This window comes from Bacillus rossius, chromosome 5 (assembly GCF_032445375.1).
Source record: "Bacillus rossius redtenbacheri isolate Brsri chromosome 5, Brsri_v3, whole genome shotgun sequence".
NCBI lineage: Eukaryota > Metazoa > Arthropoda > Insecta > Phasmatodea > Bacillidae > Bacillus > Bacillus rossius.
The window spans coordinates 60067968-60094669 of record NC_086333.1 but is presented as its reverse complement, the minus strand read 5'-3'; the positions used below and the strand labels follow the sequence as shown (position 1 = coordinate 60094669).

The window sequence follows — 26702 nt, the reverse complement described above, 5'->3', positions numbered from 1 at the left end:
TTTCATAACTTACGAGGGTGATATATCACCCAAATCTCCCCTTCCCCTGCATCCACCACTGCTACTGACGAACGATAGGTACGCATTTAGAAAGAAAAAAAAATGGTTCGTGGAAACCCGCGGGCGAGTGTCCGTTACTATTTGAACAAGCTCCTCTTGGAAGCACACGTATCTCCGCCACGTCGGCAGGGGGGTACTTAACACCGCGCCGAATTATCGTGGTGTCAACAACAGGCCGCCAATCGTCCTTCAACCAAGTGACGTAGGGCCTTGGCTCGTCGCCCCTCGGCCGGCAGAGCGCAGTTGTCGCCGCAGCAGAGCGCTCGTCACTCATGCGGAGTTCCTCGTCGAGGTTAAGTACAGCGCGCTTCAACAAAACTCAACCGTTTTCAAATGTTTTCAATCATTGCTTTCCATCAGCCAGAAAGGCATGTAGTTGTGTGTGTGTGTTTTTTTTTAAAATAATAAGTCGTAAGGGGGAACTAGTTTTAAGTCAGGCCATGCAAAAGTTGGTCCACCCCCTTGGTCTAGTGGCTGGTGGACCAAGTTCTCGACTCCCGTCCGGGGAGGGCATATTTCAGACCTTCTCCCTGGGTTCAGCCACTGCGGAATCATGCTGCTTTGGCGTTGCCTGTGCTCACGACATCCAGTTATGGGTGAAAACGACCCATATTAGTGTTTAAGTCGACTTTTGAACAGCTGTTGAAATGAGTGGCTGCAAGGTAGTCGGTTCCATAATATTAGTAGTAGCTAGAATGCTCTGTAGGATGCTTCAAGGTTACGGTCATACTCTGAGTAACTTGGATTGAGAAGATCTATAACATTTTGGCAACGAAAATATTTTTCATATTTTGTGTAAGTTATTAATTTATGCATTTATGAAATTTAAAAAAAAACATTTGCATATATAAATTTAAAAAAAAAATACTTTTCATTTGCTTTACATTTAGGTAGCTAGCCTACTGGCCAACGACCTATTATCTGAGTCTGATTAAGGCAAACAGATCTGTTTTCTATCATGTTTCGTCTACGAACTAAATTCGCCATTTGTGTTTCATTGTATATTTTTGGCACACCACATTTCTACAAATTAAATAAGTCTTGCGCGTTAAAATTGTATGAACTTTTCCAGTGGCAATATATTAATCATTCGTATTTGAGTTTTTAAGGAATACTTGGATACGTAAGATGGGCCAAATAGAACCAAGTGCAGGGACGTCGGAACAGGGGGGCAGCAGGGGCGAGTCGCTCCCGTGCTGTTATGCATGGGGGGGGGGGGGGGGGGGCGAGAATAAAATTTCGCCCCCCTCCTTTTCCCAGAATAAATGTTTGGTCCTAGTAGTATTTTTCTCAACTAGTAGTTACAAACGTTGCATTGATGATCTCATTGATTAGAAAATCAAATTTATGATGTTCAATATACTGTAAAATGATTGCAAATTCCTAGATGGTATTTTATTTAAATTGTACTACATTTACTGTCAGAGTAGTATTTAATACATACCACGTCATCAAGTTCTTGGAATGGTATATTTAATATTTTGGTTCGGAAACTCATGAAATAGCATAATTTTGCATCTAAAATTCCAAATTTTTCCGGGGGAGGGCCCCCGGACCCCCCCTCTAGGACTGAGGTAAGTGTGATACATCTTTTCGCCCCCCCCCCCCCCCCCCACTCATGAAAACGTTCCGACGTCCCAAACCAAGTGACTTGCTGACGCCCCCGCCGTAATTGAATCCATATCATCTCATGCACACAAAGTAGTCTCGCCGGTGCAGCGACTCATATAAGACCCCCAAGGATTTAATAGTAATTTCAAGGATAATTTTTTTTTTTGCGACAGCAGTTACGAAATCAATTTCCGTCATGCGAGTGCAAGAGCACACGGAAGTCAACAACGTAGACAAGTCAAACTGTGAGGAAAACGGATATATCTACCAACGATTAGGTAGTTAATGAATCGGCACATGCTAAAAGGGCCTCAGTTCAAGCAACCCAGTTATGAGAAAAACGAATAAATCTGTCTCTAAGCAACCCTTTTAGTGTACGTTAAGAATTTCCCTAGCAAATATTAGCTAACCCGCACGTGAGACTCGATCCCTATTAGCACAGATAGTTGAAGCTATCCTATAACCTGTGATTTTCATGCATAACTCACTTTACCATTTTTTTTTGTGACTGAGACATTCGGAATTTTTTTTATACCGTTTATCGTTTCATGGTTCATAGACCCCAAAACCATCGTAAACTCAAAAGTTTGTATATGTGTATATACATTACAATTTTATGGACACGGTAACTGTCGTAATTTTTCACAAATCACTTCCAAACTGATACATAAAATCTAGTAGTGAAAAATCTCGGTCGAGTTCGTTAATGGGCAATATCCGACCAAAGGGGTAATAAGGGGGAAGGTATTTTGAAAAACAGAAAATATCACATCAGTTTGAACGTATTATAACTCGTAGACGTAATACCAAAATATTTGTCTTAATAAGTTTTTGATACGACCAAACAAAACAGTAGGTACCTATTTATGCTGCATGGTAAATGGGAACATATTTAATCGGTAATTTTTTAATATTGGAGAACATAAATATGTTATGTACATGAAGTTCTTAAAGTGTTCCAGAAGTTTATAGAAGTTTCCAAAATATTTCCAGAAGAAATAGGTACTTCGAAATCTACCTACGACTGTAGCTTTTGCCGAAGGCCCGTTCTACAATGACACAGGAGTAGGGACAGATCTCACGGCATGGAGAACCCACAATGGCACGCATGCAAACACGGACCCTTTACAGATTAGCTCGGCAATTCTCAGCTCTTCCGTTTACCTTACCCCTTGCGACTAATTGAGGTTGCGGTGGCAGCCACGTAAACACCTTAAAAGTTGTTTCAAGTAGGTACAAAATTAATGTTCTATCAATAATTTGTGTTTTATTTTGGTTATAAATGAAAATCTTGATCGTTTTATGTTCTCAGAGGTCATAATTTTTTTAAAATTTAATTAATTTTTCGAAACTGCGAGATTCAGTTTCGTTGGCTGCCGTTTGTTACGTTTCCTTAAACTGTGGCAGTGGCAGACAGGGTAGTGAAATACCTCGGGAGATCCGTCTACGTTTCTGTGCCATTGTAGAAAGAGCCTCAAAGTAAATTTTAATACAGTTACATTACTTACCCAGGATAATTAGGAAAATTATTCTTCCATAAAATTTGAAGTAAATCGAGCGTTACAGGCGTCCAACTGTTGTCAAAATGCATATTGGTTTGTTGTGTTCAATACCGAATACAGATTATATGACAGCTTCCTTAGGGATGCAGTATAAATGAATATTGCTTTCAGAACAGAAAATGGCTACTAAGAGTCCAAAAGCTCTCAACATTTCAACGTCCTCTGTCGGAGAGTTGGTCAACTACAGTTCTACGTAAGTTTTTATTCTTCTAGAGTATTGTTTTTAAGGCAAGAGCTTTCATTTTAACTTAGTTTACAACTTGGCTTAACACAGTATGATCTTTGGGAAGGAATAGGCCACAATCTATGGGCACAAATAAACTATCCCAGTTCGTGCAAACACGAGGAAGAGAAATAAAAATGCCTGTACCGGGATTCGAACCCACATCGTCTGAAAGGCGAGTCCATTTCCGTACCTCTGCACGTGCTCGTAGTGTTAAGGCTCGGTTCACACGTCATGTTGATTTTGCGTTTTTTCTTCATTACTTAATTTTAAGGGCTATTTATAACACATTTTAACTTGACGTCTCCCTTACATTTGTTGTTCTGCCACAAATAATTTCAACAAATATTCACTTAGGCCCGTTCTACAATGACATGGAAGCGGATTACGTAAATGGAGACGATTCTCACGGAACAGAGTTAGTACAACAGTACACAAAAGTAGACGGAGACGGACCCGTACGGATCAGCTCGGCGATGCTGAGCTCTTCCGTTTACGTTGCTCCGTGCGACCAATAGAAGCAGAGTACTTGGCTGCGGCGGTAGCCATGTTTGTTTATGTTCTAAATTCGTTAAAAATTATTAAAAGTACAAGAATATCTAATGTTCTTTTATTACTTTGTAATTTATTTTTATGGTGTATATAAATTCTGCCCGTGTTGTGGTTTAAAAGCATAATATTATGTTAAATTAAATTAATATTTCGTAACCTTAAAATGCAATCTCATTGGTTGCCGCTTGTTACGTTTACATACATCGTGGAAGCAGCAAAGACGCGACCATGTTCCGGGAGATCCGTATCTATTTACGTGCCATTGTAGAACGAGCGTTAGTGTAACATTATGGGTCTAAAAAGCCGCGCAAGTCTCTGTAATTATCATCACTTGCGTAACTCTTTGCACTCATATTACAATAAGCGAATATCTGTTGAAATTTTATTTTCTGCAGAATAACAAATTAACGAGTTAAAATTTTAGTTATAACCCTTAAAAAAATAACACGTGAGTGAATCTTTCAGTAGGTACTTGCCAGAGATGTGTAACATCTAATCTCGACAACGAACAAATTTGTGTGTTCTCATATCGAAAATACACTTAAAATACGAAACTAGGACACGAAATTTAAGGCAGAATTCTTTAAAATAATGCCAAGCGTGATAAATATACATGCAAATTGTGATTTCAATTACATTTCTTGACGCGAATCGCACATAGTTTCTGCAACCGCTGCTTGAATTAGTTGCCGGAGCAGCTACGTTGACTATTGAATAATTTGATTAGCAGAACGAAATTTCAAACTGTATAATGAAACGGCTCCGATAAAAGCGAAAAGAAACTTGAAAAAAAATTAATAAACCCAGGCTTTGGACCTGATTTTAGACAAGCAATTTTATTAAAATACTGTCTCTTTTGTTAAAATACATTAAACAGTTAATACTATAAAGTTTACCTTTGGCTTTGTGAACCATCCTCCAAAGATTGCAGCACCGTGGTTACACATTTACGTTCCATGCGACTTACGTTCCATTCACAAAATTACTCCTATCACACGCCGTATACCGAGAGCTAAGATGTTACACATCAATAAGAAATAAAAAAAAACATGGTGGGTGTGACCGAGCTTTAAGTAACGCACTATAACTACCACATAAAAAAATGTTGATAGCTAGCTTCGATTACTTACAATATTTGAACTTTTATGTGGGTATTTTCAAGGACTTTCATTCAATAACAAGGCTAATGAGTAACGTCTAATGTACTAGCTACTTGTGTTGGTTAATATTTCCCATCGATCTCAACAGGAAAGATTCTGATAACCCGAAGAAATGAAAAGCGCATCACATTTTGTAATCAATATTGTGAAAACATAAAAAGAACCAACGAGTTTGTACGAGTAGGTTTCTACTTTTTGGCTTCTGAATTGAAGCCACCTTCTTAGAAAGTTTTATTTTCCCGACGTTTCTGAAAGCTTTTTCAAAGCCATCTTCAAAAGCAATTCACATAGTTGAACAGTCGTATTAAGTATAGTCTGATAAATTTAGCAAAATTGTTGTTTTAATGGGGTAGCATCCTAAATTATTTTGCGTCTATAACTAAGCGTGTTCATGATTTTAAACAATTTTATTTTATAAATAATTGTTATATGTAAAAAGTTTTTATTGATTTAATAAGTTTATTTAATGATTTTTAGAATCTCGAAGGCTAATTTAATTTTAACCTTAGTAATAACTGAGAGCATATTAAGTGGTATATAATTTAGAATAATCAGTTCGTATGTAGCCTGTTTCATATAAACTATTTTTAAGACAATTTTTTTTTACAAATAATTAAAAATTTGGTTTTCATTGAATAAAAGAACCTTTCAAAACTATCTATTGGACGGTACACATAATTATCTTTAAGCTAGCCAAACCCTTCAGTGCCTATCTGTATAGGAACATAGACCTAAAAATTGACGCTCCACATCATCGGGGATATATTTATCTCAGATTATAGCCACACTTCGATCACGAAATAAGGATACCGTTAGAGAGGACAGGCCTATATTTCAGTAACACACAGAGCTCGTATGCCTACTTTATGCCAGGAGTCAACATGAAGGAGAATTTATTTGTGGCAGGGCTGCTGCTAACCTTATCGATACGTATTTGTTTCATGATATGCAATGGAAAAAACTTATGGTACGCCATGAAACAAGGGCATGCCGACAAGTTTATAAGCGTAACAGAATGCCATAAAATGAGTGCGTGCCGATAAACTTGTGTAGTACTTAGGAGGTATAGCACTCATCACTCATCCACATATTAATTTTTTTCCAGCACGAAATTGGACAATTCCTTAGAGTTGAACCCAGAGCACGACTACGACCCTTTCAAGGAACGTAACGTCGAACTTCCAAACAGGTAAGTCTGCTTGTTTTCTTACCGCAGGTTCAATTACATACCTATACTTATAAGCCATAAAGTTGTATTTAGCTGCCATTGAGCGCTTATTTATCCCTAATAACAACTGCCCGCTCCCTTACTATGACATATGATCTCTTTGCACCAACGTGGGGTTAATAATGAACATTCATTATCCAAACTGAATTCCCATTTTTGAATGCAATACTCTCAGTCTAGATGGTTAAGCGCAGCGTTTAATACTAAGTTATCATAGCGGAATAATTATATCATACCAAATGTGGTACAATCTCGAAGGACAGCAACCACTGATCGAGATTACCGTGGAATAAATTCATTCCCTGCATGTGATGTAGTAATGTGCGCACAAAACTTGTAACTATTTCCTCCGCAGCAGAATAAGAATTAAAATGGAAAAACAAGTTCGTGCGGGAGTTCGGACCCATTAAAAAAAATTGTTTAAAGTGTGCTCAAAGCAAAAACTGTCTTGTTTCTATATAAAGTTCAAATTTAAACCAACAATAACTCACAAAAAACACCACTGGAGAAGGTTTTTTTTTTTACGATACATGCTGCGAACTTTTTTACAGACACATAAATTAATGCTTGCAAGACTAAACGTATTCTTGTGTATTATTGCATATTTTGAAAAGCTGTGAGCTATAAGTATAGACCGGAACATTTCGCGGATTTATTTGGTGATAGACTAAAATTCAAATAATTAACCTCAGTGCTGCCTCTGATATTGGCTCACAACTTACCTGTTGTGAGCTCACTCTGGGCCACTGAGAAACACTCAAGCAAATCTGTATCGAATCACAGACTGCTACTTTACACGTCTCACAAGACAGCAGCCCATAAGTGGGTGACACTTGTCCGAGTGTACGTAGAACTATGGAGTTCATCCTAAAGGCCATTGAACTCGCGAATTTTTTCCACTCCCTAGTTCTAGGACAAAGAGTCAATGATAACATTCAGTGATCGGCCGTGCGAACACCACGTAGATCTGTGAAAGCCAAGAAGAGGCAACAGCTAACTTTACCGTCCATGGAGTATGAATAGGACGCTCATATTTACAGTAAAATAAATATATATGCCATTATGTGACAGTCGTAGAAAAAATGGCTGGAGTGACAGACCGGTGATTAAACTGTTCGAGTTGAAATCTAAACCAAATGATTTTTTTTACTGATTTTTTCGTATAGTTCTTTGATTGATCATTTAAATTAAAACTTATTTGATGAAATTAAATTTCATAGACAAAAATAATAATTAGTTTACGAAGAGTTAAGTAAATGCCCTATTTTTTAATTTTAAATTTTGCGAAGTTTCTAGAGATATTTTTTACCAGTAAGTTTTCGGTATTTCATGTTTTTTATTAATTAATAAAATTTCCTCCATGAGATACCTCTCACTTGCAGGAAAATATATCACAAAGAGCGTGTATAAGTCTGGGCTTGTAAACTACGCAAGAAACCCAAGAACGCAATAAACGCAAGACGTAAAAACTTGTCGCAAGAATTTGCCCAACTTTCGGCTTGCGTTTCCGTTTTCTAAATTTAAAGTGAAGAGTTCCGATAACTTTTTAAGACGCAGAAGTAGTGTGTAGGGAGAGTCGGGTATTGCGGCGCGGCGGGCAAAATGGCTGTTTCTCTCCGAGTCACTTCAAGCATGCGTAAATGGTGCTGCGCTCTAGCGTTTATGCCATAGACTGTGTGTGCAAAACGCGGTGTGTCTAGTCGTGCTTGTGACGAAGATATAAAAGGATGTAGTTTTTGTAACGCTTTAATGTAATTTTTCCTTGTTGTTTGGTAAAAGGTATTGTAAATGTGATCCATATTTTGATCTAAAGCATACAGAAGTAAGATAATAAATACATTTTTCTGAGTTTCATTTTATATTTTAGCATTAAATGTAATTTGAATAAGAATTAAACACATGCATGATTATAAAACTCTACGTGAGGGAGTAATATGGCGTACGAGTTCAAGAGCGCGGTATTACCTCACACACGCGCTATATTACCCGATATTAAAACAAATTGGTTGTCTGTAAAGTAGGTTTACGGACGATAGTTTAACGTGACAACGTCATAACAAAACATTGATGAAATGATTGCATACTTTTATGAATAAAATTGAATAATTTTTATTTTAATAATAAAAGAATAAATACTTGAAATTATACTAGTAATCAGATTTTTAAAATGCAAGAATAATTAACCTTTATTGCCGAAATTGTTGTTGTAATAAGCAATGAAAACCACATTAACTTTTCACTTCACTTTATAAACAGTCGACGAAACAGTTCTCGTGTAGATGACTTGTAATTAATTTTAAAAACTGGCGTTTAGCTATAAAGTTTAAATATAATTATGAACAAGTTTTCATATAAATAAAGTGTAATCAAATATCTATCAAAATTATATGAATCACCATAATTTTTAGTCAATTGTAACATAACCTATTATTACTGCACTCGCCGACAGCGTAACGGAACACAGAGTAACGGAACAATGAGCGTAACGGGACACAGCGTAACGGAACAATGTGCGTAACGGGACACTTTTCCGTGCGTGCGGCCGGTTTTCATCGAATTATTAGACGTTGTCACGTCAACAATTTTTGACGTGACAACATCTAATAAATCGATGAACGCCGGCTGTACGCATGAAAAAAGATGACTCATTGGCCCTTTACGCACATTGTCCCGTTACGCTGTATCCCGTTACGCTCATTGTACGCTTGCGCCGCATCTATCTCTTTTCCACTCGATTGGAACACCCATCGATTTGACTTTTTCGAGGCACATTAAACTTGAAACACTCCCATTCGTTTCCTACTTTTCCTATCATCGTCCTATCCTTAAAAGAATAACACAGATTGGAAGAAGTTAATTAGCAAACAGGTATAAAAATTATAGTTAAAATAATATCTTCGTTAAAGTAATAAACATATTTTAATTTATGAGTGCAAATAAAAGTAAATTTATCAATTAAATTGTAGATTTCTTTTCACTCCTTCTTTGTATCCATACAAAATAGTGATAATTCAATAAAATGATTCAATTTTATTCATAAAAGTATGCAATAATTTCATCAATGTTTTGTTATGACGTCACGTTAAACTATCGTCCGTAAACCGACATTACAGACAACCAATTTTTTTTTTTTCATTATAGACGTATTTTAATCAAGATAAAGTGTAAATTGAGAATTATTTTGCGAAGCCTTGAAATTACTAAATTTAACATAACCTTCCGAACGCTTTCCAAAATAGAGACGTTTCTTTGGCAGGGTATTGTTTCGCGAGAAGTGCGCACACGTGGACGTGTCTGCCGAGAGGCGCGGCCCGTGAGACGGTGCTGTTGTTCGCAGCGACTGCGGCTCGCTGGCGCACCTGGTCAAGTGCAGCCTGGGCACGGGCATCCTCGCCATGCCGCACGCCATCAGGAGCGCGGGCCTGCTGCTGGGTCCAGTCGTCACCGTCCTCGTGGGCGTCCTGTGCGCCCACTGCGTGCACATGCTGGTCGGCGTCCCTGCCCCAAACCCCACTGTCTCGTGCGGCGAGACGGTCATTTCCATTTCATCACTTACACACGCCTTCTTCATTCATTTTCCCTTCGTAATACGAACATTTTCAAGTGCTATCGATAGAGACCCAGGAAATTTCGCGGATTCATTTAGTCGCAAGCTAGAATGCAAACCTTCACACTCTCGCACTGTGTTCGTGATTGGCCCGCAGTTGTTTGGACACGCCCCTCTACGGCTGTGAGCCAACGATGCCCAGCTAGGAGAGAAGTACCTAAGCGAATCAGGTAGTGCCAAATAACAAGGATAAAAATGTTCTCGCTAAGAAATCAACCAATGGGAAAGTGAACATGGGTCGAGCGCAACTATAACTTTGAATTCTATCCTGAGGCCAGAAGAATCCGCGAAATTTCCGGGTCTCTAGCTATCAATAACATTTTAACATGATACCTCTCTTGTACATTTTGTTGTCACAATATTTTCAACAGCTATTCACCAAGTGTAATATCATGGCTGTAAAATGTCGCGCTATTTATGCCAATTACGAAATGTCGCGATAGTGATGGTAATCACACTTAGTCCGTAAATTTGCCGTAATTTCTAACAGTGTACGTAGCCTAGATTTTTATGATGAAATTTGTAGGTCAATAAAAGTGAGGTTTTTCCACAACCTCGATAACCCAGGTTTCTACAATTTTTGAAAAAACCAAATTAACTATATGTTTTAGTGCAGACAACCAGAGGGTAGGTACATGATGAGCTAAATGTCATTGCTAATAGTGAGTTATCACGCTAGACACTAAAGTAATGAGCTTTCAGCCTAGCGCAAGAGAGCTTGTTTGGCCAACAGGTGAGAGAACAAAAAAGACCGCAGGCTTTCGCGGCCATCGTCTGGAGTTGCTTTGCTTTATGGGTTGTAGCCGCTTCGAAGGCGGAAATATCACCATTTCGTTCCCTTTTGGAGTCGTTATCATCAGGATAGCATACTGCAAGGTTGACCGTAGACCTATTCATCGGTGATATCTTCGCCTTCGACGCAGCTACATCCCAGAAGCCAAGCGACTCCAGGTAGTGGAACGTCTTACATATTATTATTTGAATGTTGGTATCGTTTATAGTCAACAATATCACAGTCAAACATCATATATATAAAGCCGCAGTGCTTAAACAGTGAATTATTCGTTTGCAATTGAGAAGATGAAATATTTTCCCATTATTACATCTGTGGATTCAAATATACGGTTTTATTTTACCGAATTGTAAATTTGGTCAGTAAAATGCATTCCCGCTGAATAAAACACATCAGGCGCGAAAAGTTGACTAGATATTTTTTATTAATGGGTTACATTTTAAGTACCTAAATCATTCATTCTCGCCAGTTAAGTAAATAACACGTTTATATGCAGTTCTTTACACAAAGCTCGTATTTGTTTCTAGTGTAGTACTAGACCCATCTTGTGTTCAGCTTATCTTCAGAGAGACGAGGCTTTACAGTTCTCGTTAGTTGAAACCGTCAACGCATGCTGTCATCCTGGAAGGTTGACGGGGGAAATATTCCATTCAAGGAGTTTGCGAAAACACTCAGCTCAAGGACACGCAGAGGAGCTTGTGTATATTTGATTAGCGCACAAGGGTGTCTTACACGCTAACACATCCACGTGAGGTCATGATGTTATTTCAATGTAACATTTAACATCGGCAAGGAATATGCTGCAGTGCACATTAATAACATTTTAAAGTGTATTTATTTATATTGCGTTCTTTGCACAGGCCAAGTAATTTTTACGTAAAAAAATTTACACGTCGCTCTTATCACAAGAAAATTACATTGAAGTAAGAACACGTGGCTAGGCCTAAGTTTTTAGCTGAACCAAATGTCAAAGTTTATTTGACATAAAATAAGAACGAAAGGTTTTTTATTCATTACGTCACATAATGAACGATAATGCGTTAGACGTTAGAAAAAATTGTAGCAGTAGTTTTATATGGCGCCAGCCCCAGAGTATCGACGCATCTTGAGATACATCAAAGACAGACCAAAGAGATTCACATGATTGGACAAGACAACTGCCTAATGCTTTACTCTCGTCAATCAATATATTGTTACTATCTCGTCTACGCAAAGCGGGTAATATCACATGCAACTAAGGACCTTTCCTTAATTTCATGTTTTCAATATGCATACTGGTATGAAATATTTGAAGTTTTAAAATTGTTATCAGTTCTAACTCCTCAAAATTTTAAAATATTATATTTATAAAAAAATATCACACATGCTTCATATACAAGCACGTGTGTTTTGAAAATAGCGTTTATATAGAATAAAACAATACAGGAGGGACATTAAGCGGAAATCCTTCGATTATTATCTTTCGCTTTTGGACCTTGGATGAGTTTTGAATAATTCACTGCATGTAATATGAATTCCATCCACTAAGGTTCATGTATCAGGGAGTGTCAGAAGAATTTTAGGCCAATCATCAGAGCAGAGCACATGTATGTGCTTCAAGTCTTTCTTGGCTACCGAATGAAAACGCAAATTCCTTGGGTTTCAACTGACGTGTCTCTGGAATATACCATCACTCGACACACCCTTAGAGATTCTGCAAAAATGGTAAACTATTTAACAAGTTTAACAGGAAGTTGAGTTGCGTCACGCACATTAAGTCATAAGCAGTTCGAATATGCAAGTATTGCGTGTATCTATGATCATTGCAAGAAATGACATGGTACCTATTGTTTTTTTTTATTTTCCGGCCTGGAATGAACCGCGAAATTTCTGGAATCTCTGCTCGTGACCCAAAGTTGGTTTATCTTTGATTGAACACTTATGGAAACCTTGGCTTGAAATGTAAACTCGTTATTCCTCCACCCGATAGAAAATTAAACTTAGCCTTGGACCTGGCGTCGATCTCACGTACAAATGTTAAACTGTAACAAACATAACATAAATAGGCCTTTGTTACTTTTACGCCAAATATTACTCTAATGTTCAAAAACTAAAAGAGGCGTATTTCAGATACATAAAAATTCCAAATATTTGTCATCAGGTTACTTTATATGCTCTTTTCGTAAACATATTTTCATTTTTTAACTTGTCAGGGGCGAAGTGTATAATTTCTGCTCTCACTATTTAATTTAGGGACCATCACCAGATGTAGTCACCTTTCAAAGTGGCAAGCCATTTAAAACGCGTTATCTTCAATAAGACGTTCATTTACTGAAACACTTTTTATTTATTTACTGATAACTTGACAGGGTTTGAAACTAAATATTTTTGATTATGTGCTGTCACAGGCGGTGACACTTCTCTCCTCCCCCCTCCCAAATGCTCAATGTAAAAGTGTTTAGATAAAATTCTAACGGACTGCAAGAACGGAGCTAGTTGAAGGGGAAGTCTAAGGTTCATCGACCCCTGTTCAGACCCGAAAGTATCTTAAATTAGAAGATGGCTAGTGCATTTTCACGGTAAAAAAAAAGTGAAGATTTATTCATACATGTCTACGGTTTTAAAGTATTTTTAATGTCGCTGACGTTAACCTGTATAACCTTTCTTTTATAGTTGCTACCATCGTTACGTGCGTAAACCTATTTATCGTCATGTGGGGGAGGGGGGATAAATAATACATTTTTAGGAGAATTGGAATAATTTAATAACTATTTTAAGTATCATAAATATTCTAAACCTAACATAATCAAACTTCTACTTTTACAATATCAGTAATAAAAAAATATCAATATGAAGATGCTTGAAAGCAGATTGTTTTGCCAACTGACTCGGAGTCTATGAATCATGTTTTCCCCCCCAGCCAAAGAGGCTGCTGGTCGAACGCTGGCACTGAATGCCCGAAGGCCAGTGGGTCTCGGGTGTGAAGCGGCGGTGCACATAATTGGCACGCCCGCAGACTGTGACCAGCCACACGACCTTCCCGCAGTGTCGTCCGCCATCGAGGTCTCGGGCCGCGTGCCAAACGACCGCCACCCACCACTCACACACTCCACCAAAACTCCGATCCTGAAGCCAAGAAGGAGTTTGTCGACTCCGGCCACGAAAGAATACGATTTAGAACCAATAAAAAATATGTTTACTTGTAATGCACAGAGGAGAAAAGAATACTCAAACGTGATGGCATGATGACCAATTTTTAAAAAGTGAAGAGGGGGAGCTGAATTGTTGCCCCTTGGATGGGCAGCCCTTCAGGATTTTTCTGGCAATGGTTTGTTTGTACAGCGACTCGAAGGGCAGCCCATCCAATTTCTGAAAACATGTTTCTTTAAGTGTTTAAATAAGCCTGAAAACTTTCCCCTTGAAAGGGCAGCCCATCAGGATTTTTCTAACAGTAGTGTTTTTGAAAGTTTGTCTGAATTGTTGCCCCTTGGAAGGGCAGCCCATCAGGATTTTTCTGACAGTGGTGTTTTTGGAAGGTTGTCTGAATTGTTGCCCCTTGGATGGGCAGCCCATCAGGATTTTTCTGACAGTGGTGTTTTTGAAAGGTGGTCTGAATTCTTGTCCCTTGGATGGGCAGCCCTTCAGGATTTTTCTGACAGTGGTTAGTTTAGGTTAGGTTAGGTTAGGTTAGGTTAGATTAGGTTAGGTTAGGTCACTTTACAAACTAACCACTGTCAGAAAAATCCTGAAGGGCTGCCCATACAAGGGGCAACAATTCAGACAACCTTTCAAAAACACCACTGTCAGAAAAATCCTGATGGGCTGCCCTTCCAAGGGGCAACAATTCAGACAACCTTTCAAAAACACTAATGTTAGAAAAATCCTGATGGGCTACCCATCCAAGGGGCAAGTTTTCAGGATTATTTAAACTCTTAAAGGAGCGTGTTTTCAGAAATTGGATGGGCTGCCCTTCCAGTCTCTGTACAAATAAACCACTGTCAGAAAAATCCTGAAGGGCTGCCCTTCCAATGGGCAACAATTCAGTCGCCCCAGTGAAGACACTTATTCTATGAAAGTTTTGAAGAACTTTTGAGGTGGAAAATACTCCGGTGGTGCTATTTAAAATGGTAATGTTCTTGTTTGGTGCTCGTGTTCAGGTGAGCAGTTCGCACATCCTTTGCAAGAGGGAGCGCATCCCCTCGCTGACGTACGCGGGCACGGCCGAGCTGGCGTTCAGAAGCGGCCCGCCGTCGCTGAGGAGGCTCTCCAGCGCCGCCAGGTTAGTGGTGCCGGTCAGTCGAGAACTGGCCGAGGTACCCGTCCAAACCACCCTTAAAAAACATGCTCTCCGGAAAAGCTTCTTCCCCAGTTGATGACTATGTAACACAAGGAACATCACTGCCGAGTTCCAAGTCTGTGGGACATTTACCTACTTGAAAAACGCCTCCCGCAAAATTTCAACGGAGAATGCATCAACAATGCAATGGTCGTTGCCATGGAGATGAGAGGAGCATAAACAGTGCAACATTCGTGGCCGTGAGGATTTAGACCAAAAATGGGAATTTTGATCTTTAACACCCACGAATGAATTTTCAAAAATAATATAACATGTGTTTTTTTTTCTTCTGAAGACTATATTTACAAAATTTCATCCATTTAACTTAAAATAATGTATTGTACAAACTTTAGCACCCCTTTTCACTAATTTAGGGATGGAATTTAAAAAAAAACTCTCTCCTGAGTGCACCCATAGGGTACTCAAGGAATATTTCCTCCAAATTTCAAATCTCTTTGTCAGTCAGCAAGTCAGGCATGGGTAAAGATGTGCCCAGCTTTCTTCACAGGATGTTCTCAACTTCCTAAAGTCACTTCATTCACGCTGAGAGCAACGATCGGAGAAATAACCATAGCGTTTGTAACTGCCAAGAGATGGCACGCTGAGACGTAGTTGTAGCCACTCTCTCGAGAAAACCCCCGGCACACGGCAACGTCCAACGCTTTTCCCAATCGTTAAAATACCTGGTCTGACTTGCACCCTTGGTGGGAGGGGAGTAATTTGGTCACCGCTGTAACGTTGACATTTATTTTATTTGCGATTGCCATGTAGATATAAACAAGTTTTTTTTTTTTAAATAAACATAGTGACAGTGAAATTATTATATTAATTCATCACTGCAAATTGGTTTCCAGGATATTTGCCAACTTCATAATGGCTGCCACGTACCTGTCTTCTCTGTGTGTCTACCTAGTCTTCATAGCCACCTCCATTAAACAGGTAAGATGTTGGTATAGTAAGTAGTCTTCTGAAAAAAAAATTAGTGAAAATCGTCCCGGTAATTTTAAAGAGTAGGTGTTCTTCTGAACAAATAAAAAAACTGAAATTAGTATTTTTCAGTTCCTATCATAAATTTGATCGTTCTATAAAATGTTTACCATTTAAATGGGTGGCTAGATTAAGTAAAATTATATTTAAAATACTGTAAATTTGTTTAAATGGTTAGTACTTAAGAGAGGCTAGCTAAAATTGAAATACTGTTAAGTCGTATGGACGATTGTTCAGTTTAGTAGTTTGCTCTAATTTAAAATACTGTAAAATGGGGGGAACTATTGGTTTGGTCAGGTTAGGTTAGCTCTAGCTAAAATACTGCACCTTCGTGTGAATGGTTGATTAAGTTAGGCAAGAGATATGGAAAATGATGAGCTTCATGTTTCGGGAGATGGAATACTGAAAAATACTAGGGTAATATAGGACGTATTTGCATTTAAAAGTGCTACTCTATGAAATGCTAACATTTCTACCACACAGCCAGGGCTCTTGTTCCGCGCATGCTTTGAATATGTATAGGCCTACTGTATAGAAGTCGCGAGTGGATAGGATTTACTCTACGTTTTTCAGGAGCGTATGATGAGCAACTTGGGAACTTCACCGCTGCAGGGCGCTGCCGTAACGCCCTGTATCGTCTTAGGTTGTTATTTACACGTTAGAGCGCAGCACTGTCGCCCGCTGTCATTCCCCGCACCCCCCACCCATCATTCACTGCTGCTCAAGGTCGTTCAACGGGAGGGGAAAAGGGTGTTTGAAGAGTTCGACACTTGTCCGCTAGGGACCACCACAAGTCGATGCCCTAGAGATGGTGGTGATTGCGGTGGTGAATTAACCAACTACCTCAAACCGTATTAGAAATTTTAACCTGGGCTGGCGACTTCTATACAGTATATATATATTCAAAGGTGCATGGTCACTGCTGCACGATGTCCTCCCCAGGTGGTCGAACACCACTACCCGGACAACGTGATCGACATCCGCCTGTACGTCGCCATGCTGATGCCCTTCGCGCTGGCGCTGGGCATGATCCGCGAGCTCAAGTACCTGGTGCCCTTCTCGGCGCTCGCCAACGGCTTCATCGTCGTCGGCTTCGCCATCACGCTGTGGTACACCGTCTGTGACATCCCGCCCGCCGGAGACAAGCCGTACGTCGCCGCCGCCGCCGAGCTGCCCGTCTTCTTCAGCACCGTCATCTTCGCCATGGAGGGCATCGGCGTGGTCAGTGATCCTTCGATGAAGTTCCCGAGACTTGCGACAGTGGTAACTGTGTATCATCATGTTTAGAGATAATGAATTATATCGAAAATTTTCATTGTTTAGATTCCTTGCCATTAATTCTACCTTCATCTTACACAAATGGTAAGGATTATAAAAATTCTTATTTTCAGTGGCTTCCATGATAGGCTTCACAATCCTCTAAATACACATATAATTTATCACCTGTTAAATGGCTGCTGACTGGTGAGATGTCTCATCATTCATCAACATCTCTAGTGACTATTCTAACAGATGCATGATTTTTTAAATTACTATTGTATGAAAAAAAAAATTAAACACAGTCTTTTTTAAATGCATGAGTAATGAAATATAAAGCACTTACTGCTCTGAAACTTCATGTAAACTCAACTAAGCACCAGCACCAGCACCATGGCACCAGTTTTAACGTTTGTATCGGGAAACAGGGCACATAAACATATTTGGGTTACTGTAAAAAGCTGGTTACAAACAAAAATGATTACATGTAATTTGGCAACAATAAGATAAACTTTAAATGTAAGTTTAGATATTTGCTCTGCTCTGGAGAACGAGCTTCTTTCTCCGATAAGAACCAATAAGAAGACACCTGTCAAAATCGCATTAATACCGGGCTTCAGTTATGACTGCACAAACCTGTGTATAATATACTTGATGTCATATATTCATTTGCTACAACCCCAATTCGCTTCCTCTCAGGGTCACGCATTATTTTGTCAGCAATGACAAGGAACATTTTATTGGTATTAATTTTAGAGATCTAGACTGCTGACAAATGATAACATAAATGTTGCAGGTCCGACTAAAAAGCACATAAATGTGAAATTATGGACAAAGCATTTAGAAGCCTATCGAACAATCAAGTTTTCCTACTGTAAATCATCATTCGTACTCTTCACTATGAAAAGGTTTCGAGACTAGCTGAGTGTTAAAACACTGTAGCCAGGTCTGTTTATTTTATGATTAGTTGTATTTTTTTGAAGTAGGTACCTACATGTCTACTGTCAGCACACCAATCATAGATATTCAGTGAGAAAGCAATGTCTTCTCTTGCAGATGGTCACCAGTCACAAGGAATAAACCGCTGGAGCGTGTATACCTTATTGCAGTCTAATGAGATTTCAGAATTTATTATTATTTTTTTTTCGCGAAAAATGCCTGCTCCAAGCTATTACTAGTCTATGATGTTATCACAGGTGATGCCAGTGGAGAACAGCATGCGGAACCCAGGCCACTTCCTGGGCTGTCGCGGTATCCTCGTCGCCGCCATGAGCTTCGTGACGATACTGTACACGGTAGTGGGTCTACTCGGCTACCTCAAGTACGGCGACCAGACTGCTGCCAGCATCACGTTTAACCTGCCCACAGAGGACATGTAGGTGTGCCTCTTCCTGCATATTCCTGCCTCTTCTTCTTCCTACTGAACACCTTCGTACTGTACACAAATACAGAGCACAGCACGACCAGTTACAGGTGTTGCTGTTAATGGCACAAGAAACAGAGGAACATAGAATCAATTTATTAAGCAAGATTTAACAGTTAACACTTAAGATGTGAAAGAGTAGTGTGTCTATCTGCTACATTCACGATGTCCGCATCACCATCTCCCATACTTATTTCACAGCACAGGAGTGCGGGTAGCCCTTGGAAGATGAGGCAGGATAATGTAAAAGGGATGAGAAAATGTCTATCATCAAGTCTTCGAGGATCATCGATTTTCTTGGTCAATTGCAGATGTTGGGCACATTATTTACCGGGGAGTTACAGTTTCCAGATCAGGTAATTGAAGGGGTTTCCAAGTAAGACGACAGAGTGGAGCTACCACTCTCCCGATATTTACTCATGTTTCTGGCTTCAACCTTGTCTCTGGGTACCAGGTGACCTGTTTCTTCATAGGCTCGAGACATATCTGGCTTCAGCTCGCACAATATAGTTCTTTGGTCCTATTAGTCCAGCAAATTCCCATCCCATGGTACTAACTTTCTACCCAGATCCTTTAATGAGCATTGCACTCCATGGAGTTCGACACCAAAAATACCTCGAGCACCCTCAAATATCTTCTCATCATGGCCATATCTATGGCAATAAGCAAAAGGTCATCGGCAAATGCTCTTTCTGAGATGTCCATATTGCCCAACTTGATGTCTCTTTTACATGCCATGGTGCACAGGCAGGGGTCTAGTACCATGATGAATAAAATTCCACTGTTGGGTTGCCTTGTAGTACACCATCGTGAACATCTAGTGGCTCAGACTTTTCTCTGTGGCATTCCTTGGTGGTGGTCTTATTCAATATTATCACCATAAAGTACTTAAGGTGCATGAATCTATGTTAGTTCCTTGCTATGCTTTGACAATCTATTAAGTATAGACTTTGTTGAATGCCTTGGCGAGATTAACACTTACCAGCATGATGGAGTCACAGTTTCTCCAATGTCCCCTATTCACTATCCAATCTTGTCCCGTGAAGGCACATAGAAACTGATGAAGGTTCACAACTCCTTCCATCTAGGCAATGACGAATTTGTTGAAGAACCACAGAACCATAATGGAGATTTTGATCATTCCCTAGGTCTTTGTTTGGACTGGGTATCCTTCCTTAGGCAATAGCATTATATGTTTCTGCAGGACATTATGCGAGCCTTTTCTTTCCCTTATTCTCTTTCCATTCTTTTCTCCGAGAGTGGACTTCTTTATTTTTGTTGTTATTCGCTTCAGTACTTCGATGTACGAACATATTGTGTTATTATCTGCTCTGATTCTTGCTTAAATCAAGCCAAGAATTCAGGATGTGACATTGGGTATATTGAGAAACCATTATTGCCATTCTTCCTTCATTATTAGAGTTCAAGATACTGACTACTCGGGGTGAATGTCCTATTTCTGAGTCACAAGTGGTGGCGGCAAGAAGATCTTGATCCTCCCTCCATTTAAGTTAGTCTTCCTGCTCCCCGAAATTGACCAGGTATCTCTAGTGCTTTCTCTCCTTTTATGTGCATCCTCCATTTTTCTGAGATGATCTGCCATCACTTTGTTTATGGCTTTTTGTAGCATTCCATCTGGAAAAAAAGCACTCGAGCATGGCAATCCTGACATATGCCTTATCATCATACCTTCGTGAGGGCGCTTGCAAATTCGCCAGTTTGGATTCCCATGTGTTTTACACATCTGCATGTTTTTTCTTCTCATACTGGTGGACTTTGGTGAAGGTGTTATAGGACTCGCCATATCCAGGCGGGGAGATTGTGTATACATTCAGATGTGGCGACCATGGTTATTCAGATAGAACTAAGATGTCGATTCTACAAATTGGATACTGTACTTGCTTTTCCTCCATCTGCACCCCTGACCTTGTATACTTTTTCGAGCGAGTGGTTTGGAAACTCTCGCCCCTATCCTGCTCATTGGGGCGCCTCTCATAGGGTTAGTCTCCATTTTAGGCTTTTACTGGGACAGACAGGACCTCTAGGGTAGCAAGCCCATCGCGGCCGCACATGAATTTGCAGTTCATTGCTCTCTTTTACCATGCTACGATGTTATGTAATCATAGTGGATGGCAACTATTTCTAATGGCTTCGTGAAAAGTAATAAAGTACGCTAGTTTGAGTTTCCAGCAATGGGAGAGTATTTCTTGGTATAGGTTTCTCCTCCCTCAAACTCTGATTTGGGCTTTGGCGAGATTTACCAGGCCCATAATCATTCTTCTAGGACTCGAGAATAATGCAATCTATTTATTACAACTTGATTCCCAGCCCTAGTTAGAATATTACCCTACCCACGGGGCTGACCATTGGGATTGCTCACCATTCTTTTCAGATCGTTTTGTTTTATTAACAGCAAGGCCTCGGGAAGGTAGGAGGGACCAGGAGAGGCTACTGTCATATTTTGATTCTTTCTGTACCAATGTTGGCCAACTATTATCGGATCGCTGGTTCAGACACCTCAAGCGACTACTGACTGTATCCCGTAGTCACCCGAAGGACAGTCAAAGTTTCTTCTGTAATGTTACTCAAGCATGGCAATCACACTGCCACCAGCATTGCACTCAAACTGCCCAAATGTAGGACATGTAGGTACGACTCTTCCTGCCCCCTTCTCTCTGCCAATGAATCCTTGTCATCATCATGAGCTTTGTGATGGAGCTGTACATGCTTGCTAGGGCAAGAGTTATGAGTCTGGCAATAGAGTAAAATTCGAAAACTTGTGTTTTCTGCAATTGCAATTGACCCACAATTTCCACAGATACCTCTGTGCCAATAACCAATGGGATCAAATAAGTGATGAATCACGAGAAACTCACACGAGATTTTTATAAACTTAGCAGTCAAAATATATACTGGACATTGGCCCAGGAATGAATAATTGTTATAGGATTATTTAACCTGTAATTATTTCGGGTCCTTAAAAAAATATACAACTGTTAAAACTACTGTGAATAAGGGGAATTTCACTAGAAAACTATTGCCATTGATCTATTATGAATCTGTGTAAAGCAGATTTTACAGATTTTCGGTGAAATTCCATTGAGTTTCAAATTTAGAATATCGATCTGAAATTGTAACCAGTGCAAATAATCAAATGGTGATCATTATTACTAGTATGTTTAGCAAGTTACTTAAGGGGGAGGGATAGGAATCGAGATACACCATCGTGGTTTCATCAGTTTTTGGGCCATAACAATTTCTTTCTTTTATTTATCTAAATCTGGCTTCATTAAAACATAGTTTATTATTTTATGGGATGCCTGATGTTAAAAGGGACTGGCTGCTACAAATAGTTTCTGCTGTGAAGTAATCTGCATTTAGTATTTAATTCATTTTTTAAGTGTCTTCCACTATAATGATACTGTCAAAGACACTATGTTTTGGTCTTTTAAAAATGTCGTTAGTGTGATCTCTGCCTTAGGTCCTTGTCACATTGTAAACATTTTGATTCCAACACCTTCCATTAAAGAAGGTCAAATCATATTTAAAGGTTAAGATATCACCGGAAAAAGTTCACGAACTTAACTTTTATAACCACTTGCAATTGGGCTTTCACCGGTAGCCAGGAGTCCTTCCCCTGAATTAACTCTCCTTCCTTTTTAAGCTTTCTCCGAAGGTCCTTCGTACCTCTCACCTCCAACAATGTTTCCTCAGCTCATTCCACTCTCACCCTGTCATCTCCAGGTACGAGTGCCTCCTTTCTGTTCGTTTCCACTACCTCTGCATCTTACACCAATGGTCTTTCATCCCTCTGTACCATCTACTACATAATTATTTATCTCTCCCTTTCATCACCTTTAAAAACCTTACCAGCCTTTCAACTCTCATCTTCCCTTACAACATTTCCCACCCCAGATTTTTGATCATATCCTCTGGCTAATGCATCTCCCTCTCTTCCCATTTCTTTCTTTTTCACATGCACATGACCCATCTCGCTGCCCTGCGCTGCGACTTCTCTAGCGCAGGCACGTGCTTTCGCAATGTTAGAGGACTTAGTTTCTATAAAATATTTTGCATCAAGGACTGATTAAGGCCCTGTTACACTGCTATTTGTCTCCAACTATATTTGACAATAGAGTTAGAAGGGTAATATTGGAAGGAAAATGGCTTCCTTCTCTATCAAATAAATTTGGGCAGATAACATCAAATATGTTTTAAATAATATCACACTGTAAAAGTTTATTTTTGATCTGAGCTCTCTCAAACTTTTCCATTTTATTCCCATGTTGAAATAAAATAATGCACCACAGTACTAGATGGAATTTTTGAACTTGTTATTTACACTATTTGTGCATTATTTTTTTTTTTTAAACATGTGCAAATTAAACTCACGATAATATTCGTTACACACTAAAATAAATGTTTTGTGATTTTTTAAAGTTATAGAAACATAATTTTCTTTTAATGCATAAAACTATTTCGCATACGGCATTCATACCCAAAACATTGGGAGAAGTTTAGTGTTTGCATCGTGAAAACAGTTTTAAACGACCATATTTTATGTAAGAGGCAGTGTTTAACGATGAGAATTATAATCCATACTTATTGACAATTATAAGGTGTGATCAAGCACTATTGACCACAATGTTTTGGGAGATGTAATATGGCGATTATGGGGTAGGAAGTGACTTCAACTACACCATAGCGTGCCACGCCTGACAATGGCAACTTCTTCGCGGCAGGTTGGCGCAGGTGGTGAAGCTGCTGATAGCCGTGGCCCTGCTCTTCTCGTACGGCGTGCAGATGTACATCCCGGCCGAGATCATCTGGCCGCACGTGAAGAGGCGCGTCGGAGAGTCGCGGCAGTGCGCCGCGCACTACGCCATGAGGATCTGCATCGTCTGTGGCACAGGTAGGTCGGCACCATGGATGTTAGGTCACCAGTGTTGTATCACTAACAACACAGCTATAATTTCGTGGATTTATTGGGTAGCAAACTGGACTTGATGTACTTATACATCTGCTTCACGTTGATGATTTGGCTGCAATGCTCTTGACACACCCTTGAATACTCTGAACAAATTATGAACTACAGAAAAAATAGTTACTCAATTATGTGTAACCTTCCCGAAGATTGGTTTTATCATTTATCAAAGAGCGGTCTAAAAAACCGCAAGTTGAGTATAACCTGAAGTAAACAAATCCGCATTTAAAAGAGTATCCAAATGTATGCTACATGTTATCTGTAGGGACATGTTTTCGGCACATTTCTGGCTCTCTGCACTACAGCCCTTCCCATACCAGAACCCTTTAAAAGTAACAGGAAGACAATGTGCAGATCACATAAACACGATTCAGGATTTAGTCACTCCACTATCGCCAGGCTTGGGAATAAATGTCTTTCTACCCTGCATCAACGACCGGGGGGTTTCTCAGATATAGAAAGACAGGCAAGCCCATTACTCATTCCACATCTTGTGCCTAACTTCGCTGCACCTCTACCCTAGGAACACTCTTACCCCAAACCGTTTTAAAAGCAGTACCCAAATGTCTCCATGGCATTTGCAGTCGGAATACAATAAGAATTTGCGACTTACAATTTCAGAGCTTAGAGTTTGCCCCATACCCTCTGGTGCAGTTCCGAAGAACCACAGTTGACTCCAGCTAGGCACCTCGAAGGCAAATGGACATCAAGTCTGTCAGTGCTCCCTGGACCCTTAACAACTGTAATCACTACCAAGCACTTTTTATCTTTAGTTCTGTTGGCTAATACATCATACTCTCATTTCTCCTCAGTGTTTGAGTTTGTCCAGTGACAAGATTATAAATATATCTGCGCGATTCTCAAACGATTGCTTAATCAATGGTCCCAAATTCGACTCAATATGGAAAGCTCATTCAGACTATCATCTCTAGGGCTATTGTACAATATATGCTTTATATTGTCTCCAAATGAAACGTCTGTTAGAAAGATTAAGTTTCCATCCGAGTCATCCCATCTGTCAGGATGTAGTTACACCTGAATAAACCCAGGCGCATTTTTAATTCCTCTCTCTAATAATAGATATTCCCACATTTCTGTGGAACATATTCTGTCGCATAAAGTACGTGACTTTACTCGCACATTAGGCTCTCTTTTAGGCTAAACTTGTGTAATTTATCCTTAAAATATAATGTACCAAGAATAGCTGGATATTTAGGTGGTTAATTACTATATGATTGTTACTCAAGCATTCCTGGACATTAGGGATTACCATATATCACAACTGCCACTCTGCCATGAACTGTCTCTGTGCAACCCTCGACATGTTTTCGATTATTACAATCGCCGGTGTATAAATGCATCCAGATCACGTAATGCAGTGTTTAGACCCATTCGGTTATAACTGGAGAAATTGCCAGTTCCATTACATAATGTTCAATGTCCCATCTGTTGGAGGTAAGTTCGCGAAAGATGATACTCTCATCAATAAGGAAATTCCATACATTTCAAACACATTACACTTCAAAGTTATATCTAGGGGTGACACCTATGGGGAGGGCGAGGTCTATCTCCCACCTCTATGGACACACAAATTGCTAGCAGAGTGTGTGTGTGTGTGCATGTGTACGCTGCAGTGTGCGTGGCGGCAGCCGTGCCCAACCTGGGCCCCGCCATATCGCTGGTGGGCGCCGTGTGCTTCTCCACGCTCGGCCTGCTGTGCCCCGCTGTCGTCGAGACGGCCACCTGCTGGACCTCGGGCCTGGGCCGCCTGCGCTGGCGTCTCTGGAAGAACATCGCCATCACGATCCTCTCGCTCGCCGCCCTCGTGTCCGGCACCTACAAGAGCGTGATCGAGATCCGCGACGCTTACGCCCTCTAGCCGCTGGTTCCTCGCCCCGGACAGCGGTGGGCGCACTGCACGGCTTCCTCATCATGAGAATGACGAAGCTGCTACAACTGGCTTCCTGCACTGTACTGCTCGGTCTGAAATGCCTACGCCCTCTAGTCACGTTGATTAGGCTTCGCAACAGTGCGACGAGCTTCAGCCACTCTGACATCGAGCTGCATCAGAGCCAGGCATTGATTTTGAAGCTCTTCGCCAGAATCGGAGAAAAAGTAAAAGGGGATTTTACAAATCCACATGATTTTACTATCCGCATAGACACCGTTGATATTAGTACTATCAATTAATAAAATATTAAGAAATAAGTTTATTGACCAAAAGTAATTATATTTTGTTCGATTAAAACTTTTTAATCCATATTTACATTCTCGCAGTTATGGACAAAGAGCTAAAGTTATAGTGAGTAGCAAGAACATGTCGCTAGTGTTTTCTATTGTGAACGCTTTGAGAAAAACATCTTATGAGTAAAACGTCATGCAGGACTGACAATTGTGAAATTTGATTTTCAGTATAACCACCGGTTGTGGCTGCTGAGACAGTGGGCGTCCAGTACAACCTCTTTGTGGTGGTGGTTGTGGTGCTAGTTGTGGTTCTGGGTGTTGGTTGGAGCCGTCTGCTTCGCAGATTATTGCTATTCATCCAGATGACCTATGGCTGTATGGATGACTCACTTATGATTATTCAACTTAGTTTTTAAAAATTCTTATTTTGTGAATCACATGGTCCAAGTCTTGTCTTTCGCATGGTATAAATTTTCTGCTCCATCCAACTCTTCTATTTGACTACGCTTTAGTCTTACATGTATCCTTATTGCTTAATGAGTGCCATACTTGCACCCCATATGACTAAAGTCAGGGTTTCTGGAGATTTTACATGGACCCACCTAGCTATATAAAGTCTATAATCAGATAGGGGATCAAGTCATGAGACCAATCGCTGCCATGTTTATCCAATTTTCAAACAAAGCACATAATGCATTCTATCCATTCAAGCATTGTTTAAAACCAACTACATTAGTCTTTAAAGCAGAACTTAGA

At 39.8% G+C, this 26702-nt stretch overlaps 1 protein-coding gene across 1 annotated transcript; it reads left to right on the top strand.

The window, feature by feature from the left end:
- The first annotated feature begins 296 nt into the window (after positions 1-296).
- LOC134532382 (proton-coupled amino acid transporter-like protein pathetic) lies at positions 297-26433 on the top strand. Its single transcript, XM_063368818.1, has 10 exons — positions 297-352; positions 3345-3426; positions 6274-6357; positions 9734-9884; positions 14933-15054; positions 15966-16050; positions 17041-17319; positions 18552-18730; positions 23521-23690; positions 25397-26433. Exons 2-10 carry the CDS (start codon positions 3353-3355, stop codon positions 25639-25641), a joined length of 1389 nt encoding a protein of 462 aa, XP_063224888.1. The 5' UTR covers positions 297-352; positions 3345-3352; the 3' UTR covers positions 25642-26433.
- The last annotated feature ends 269 nt before the right edge of the window (positions 26434-26702 follow it).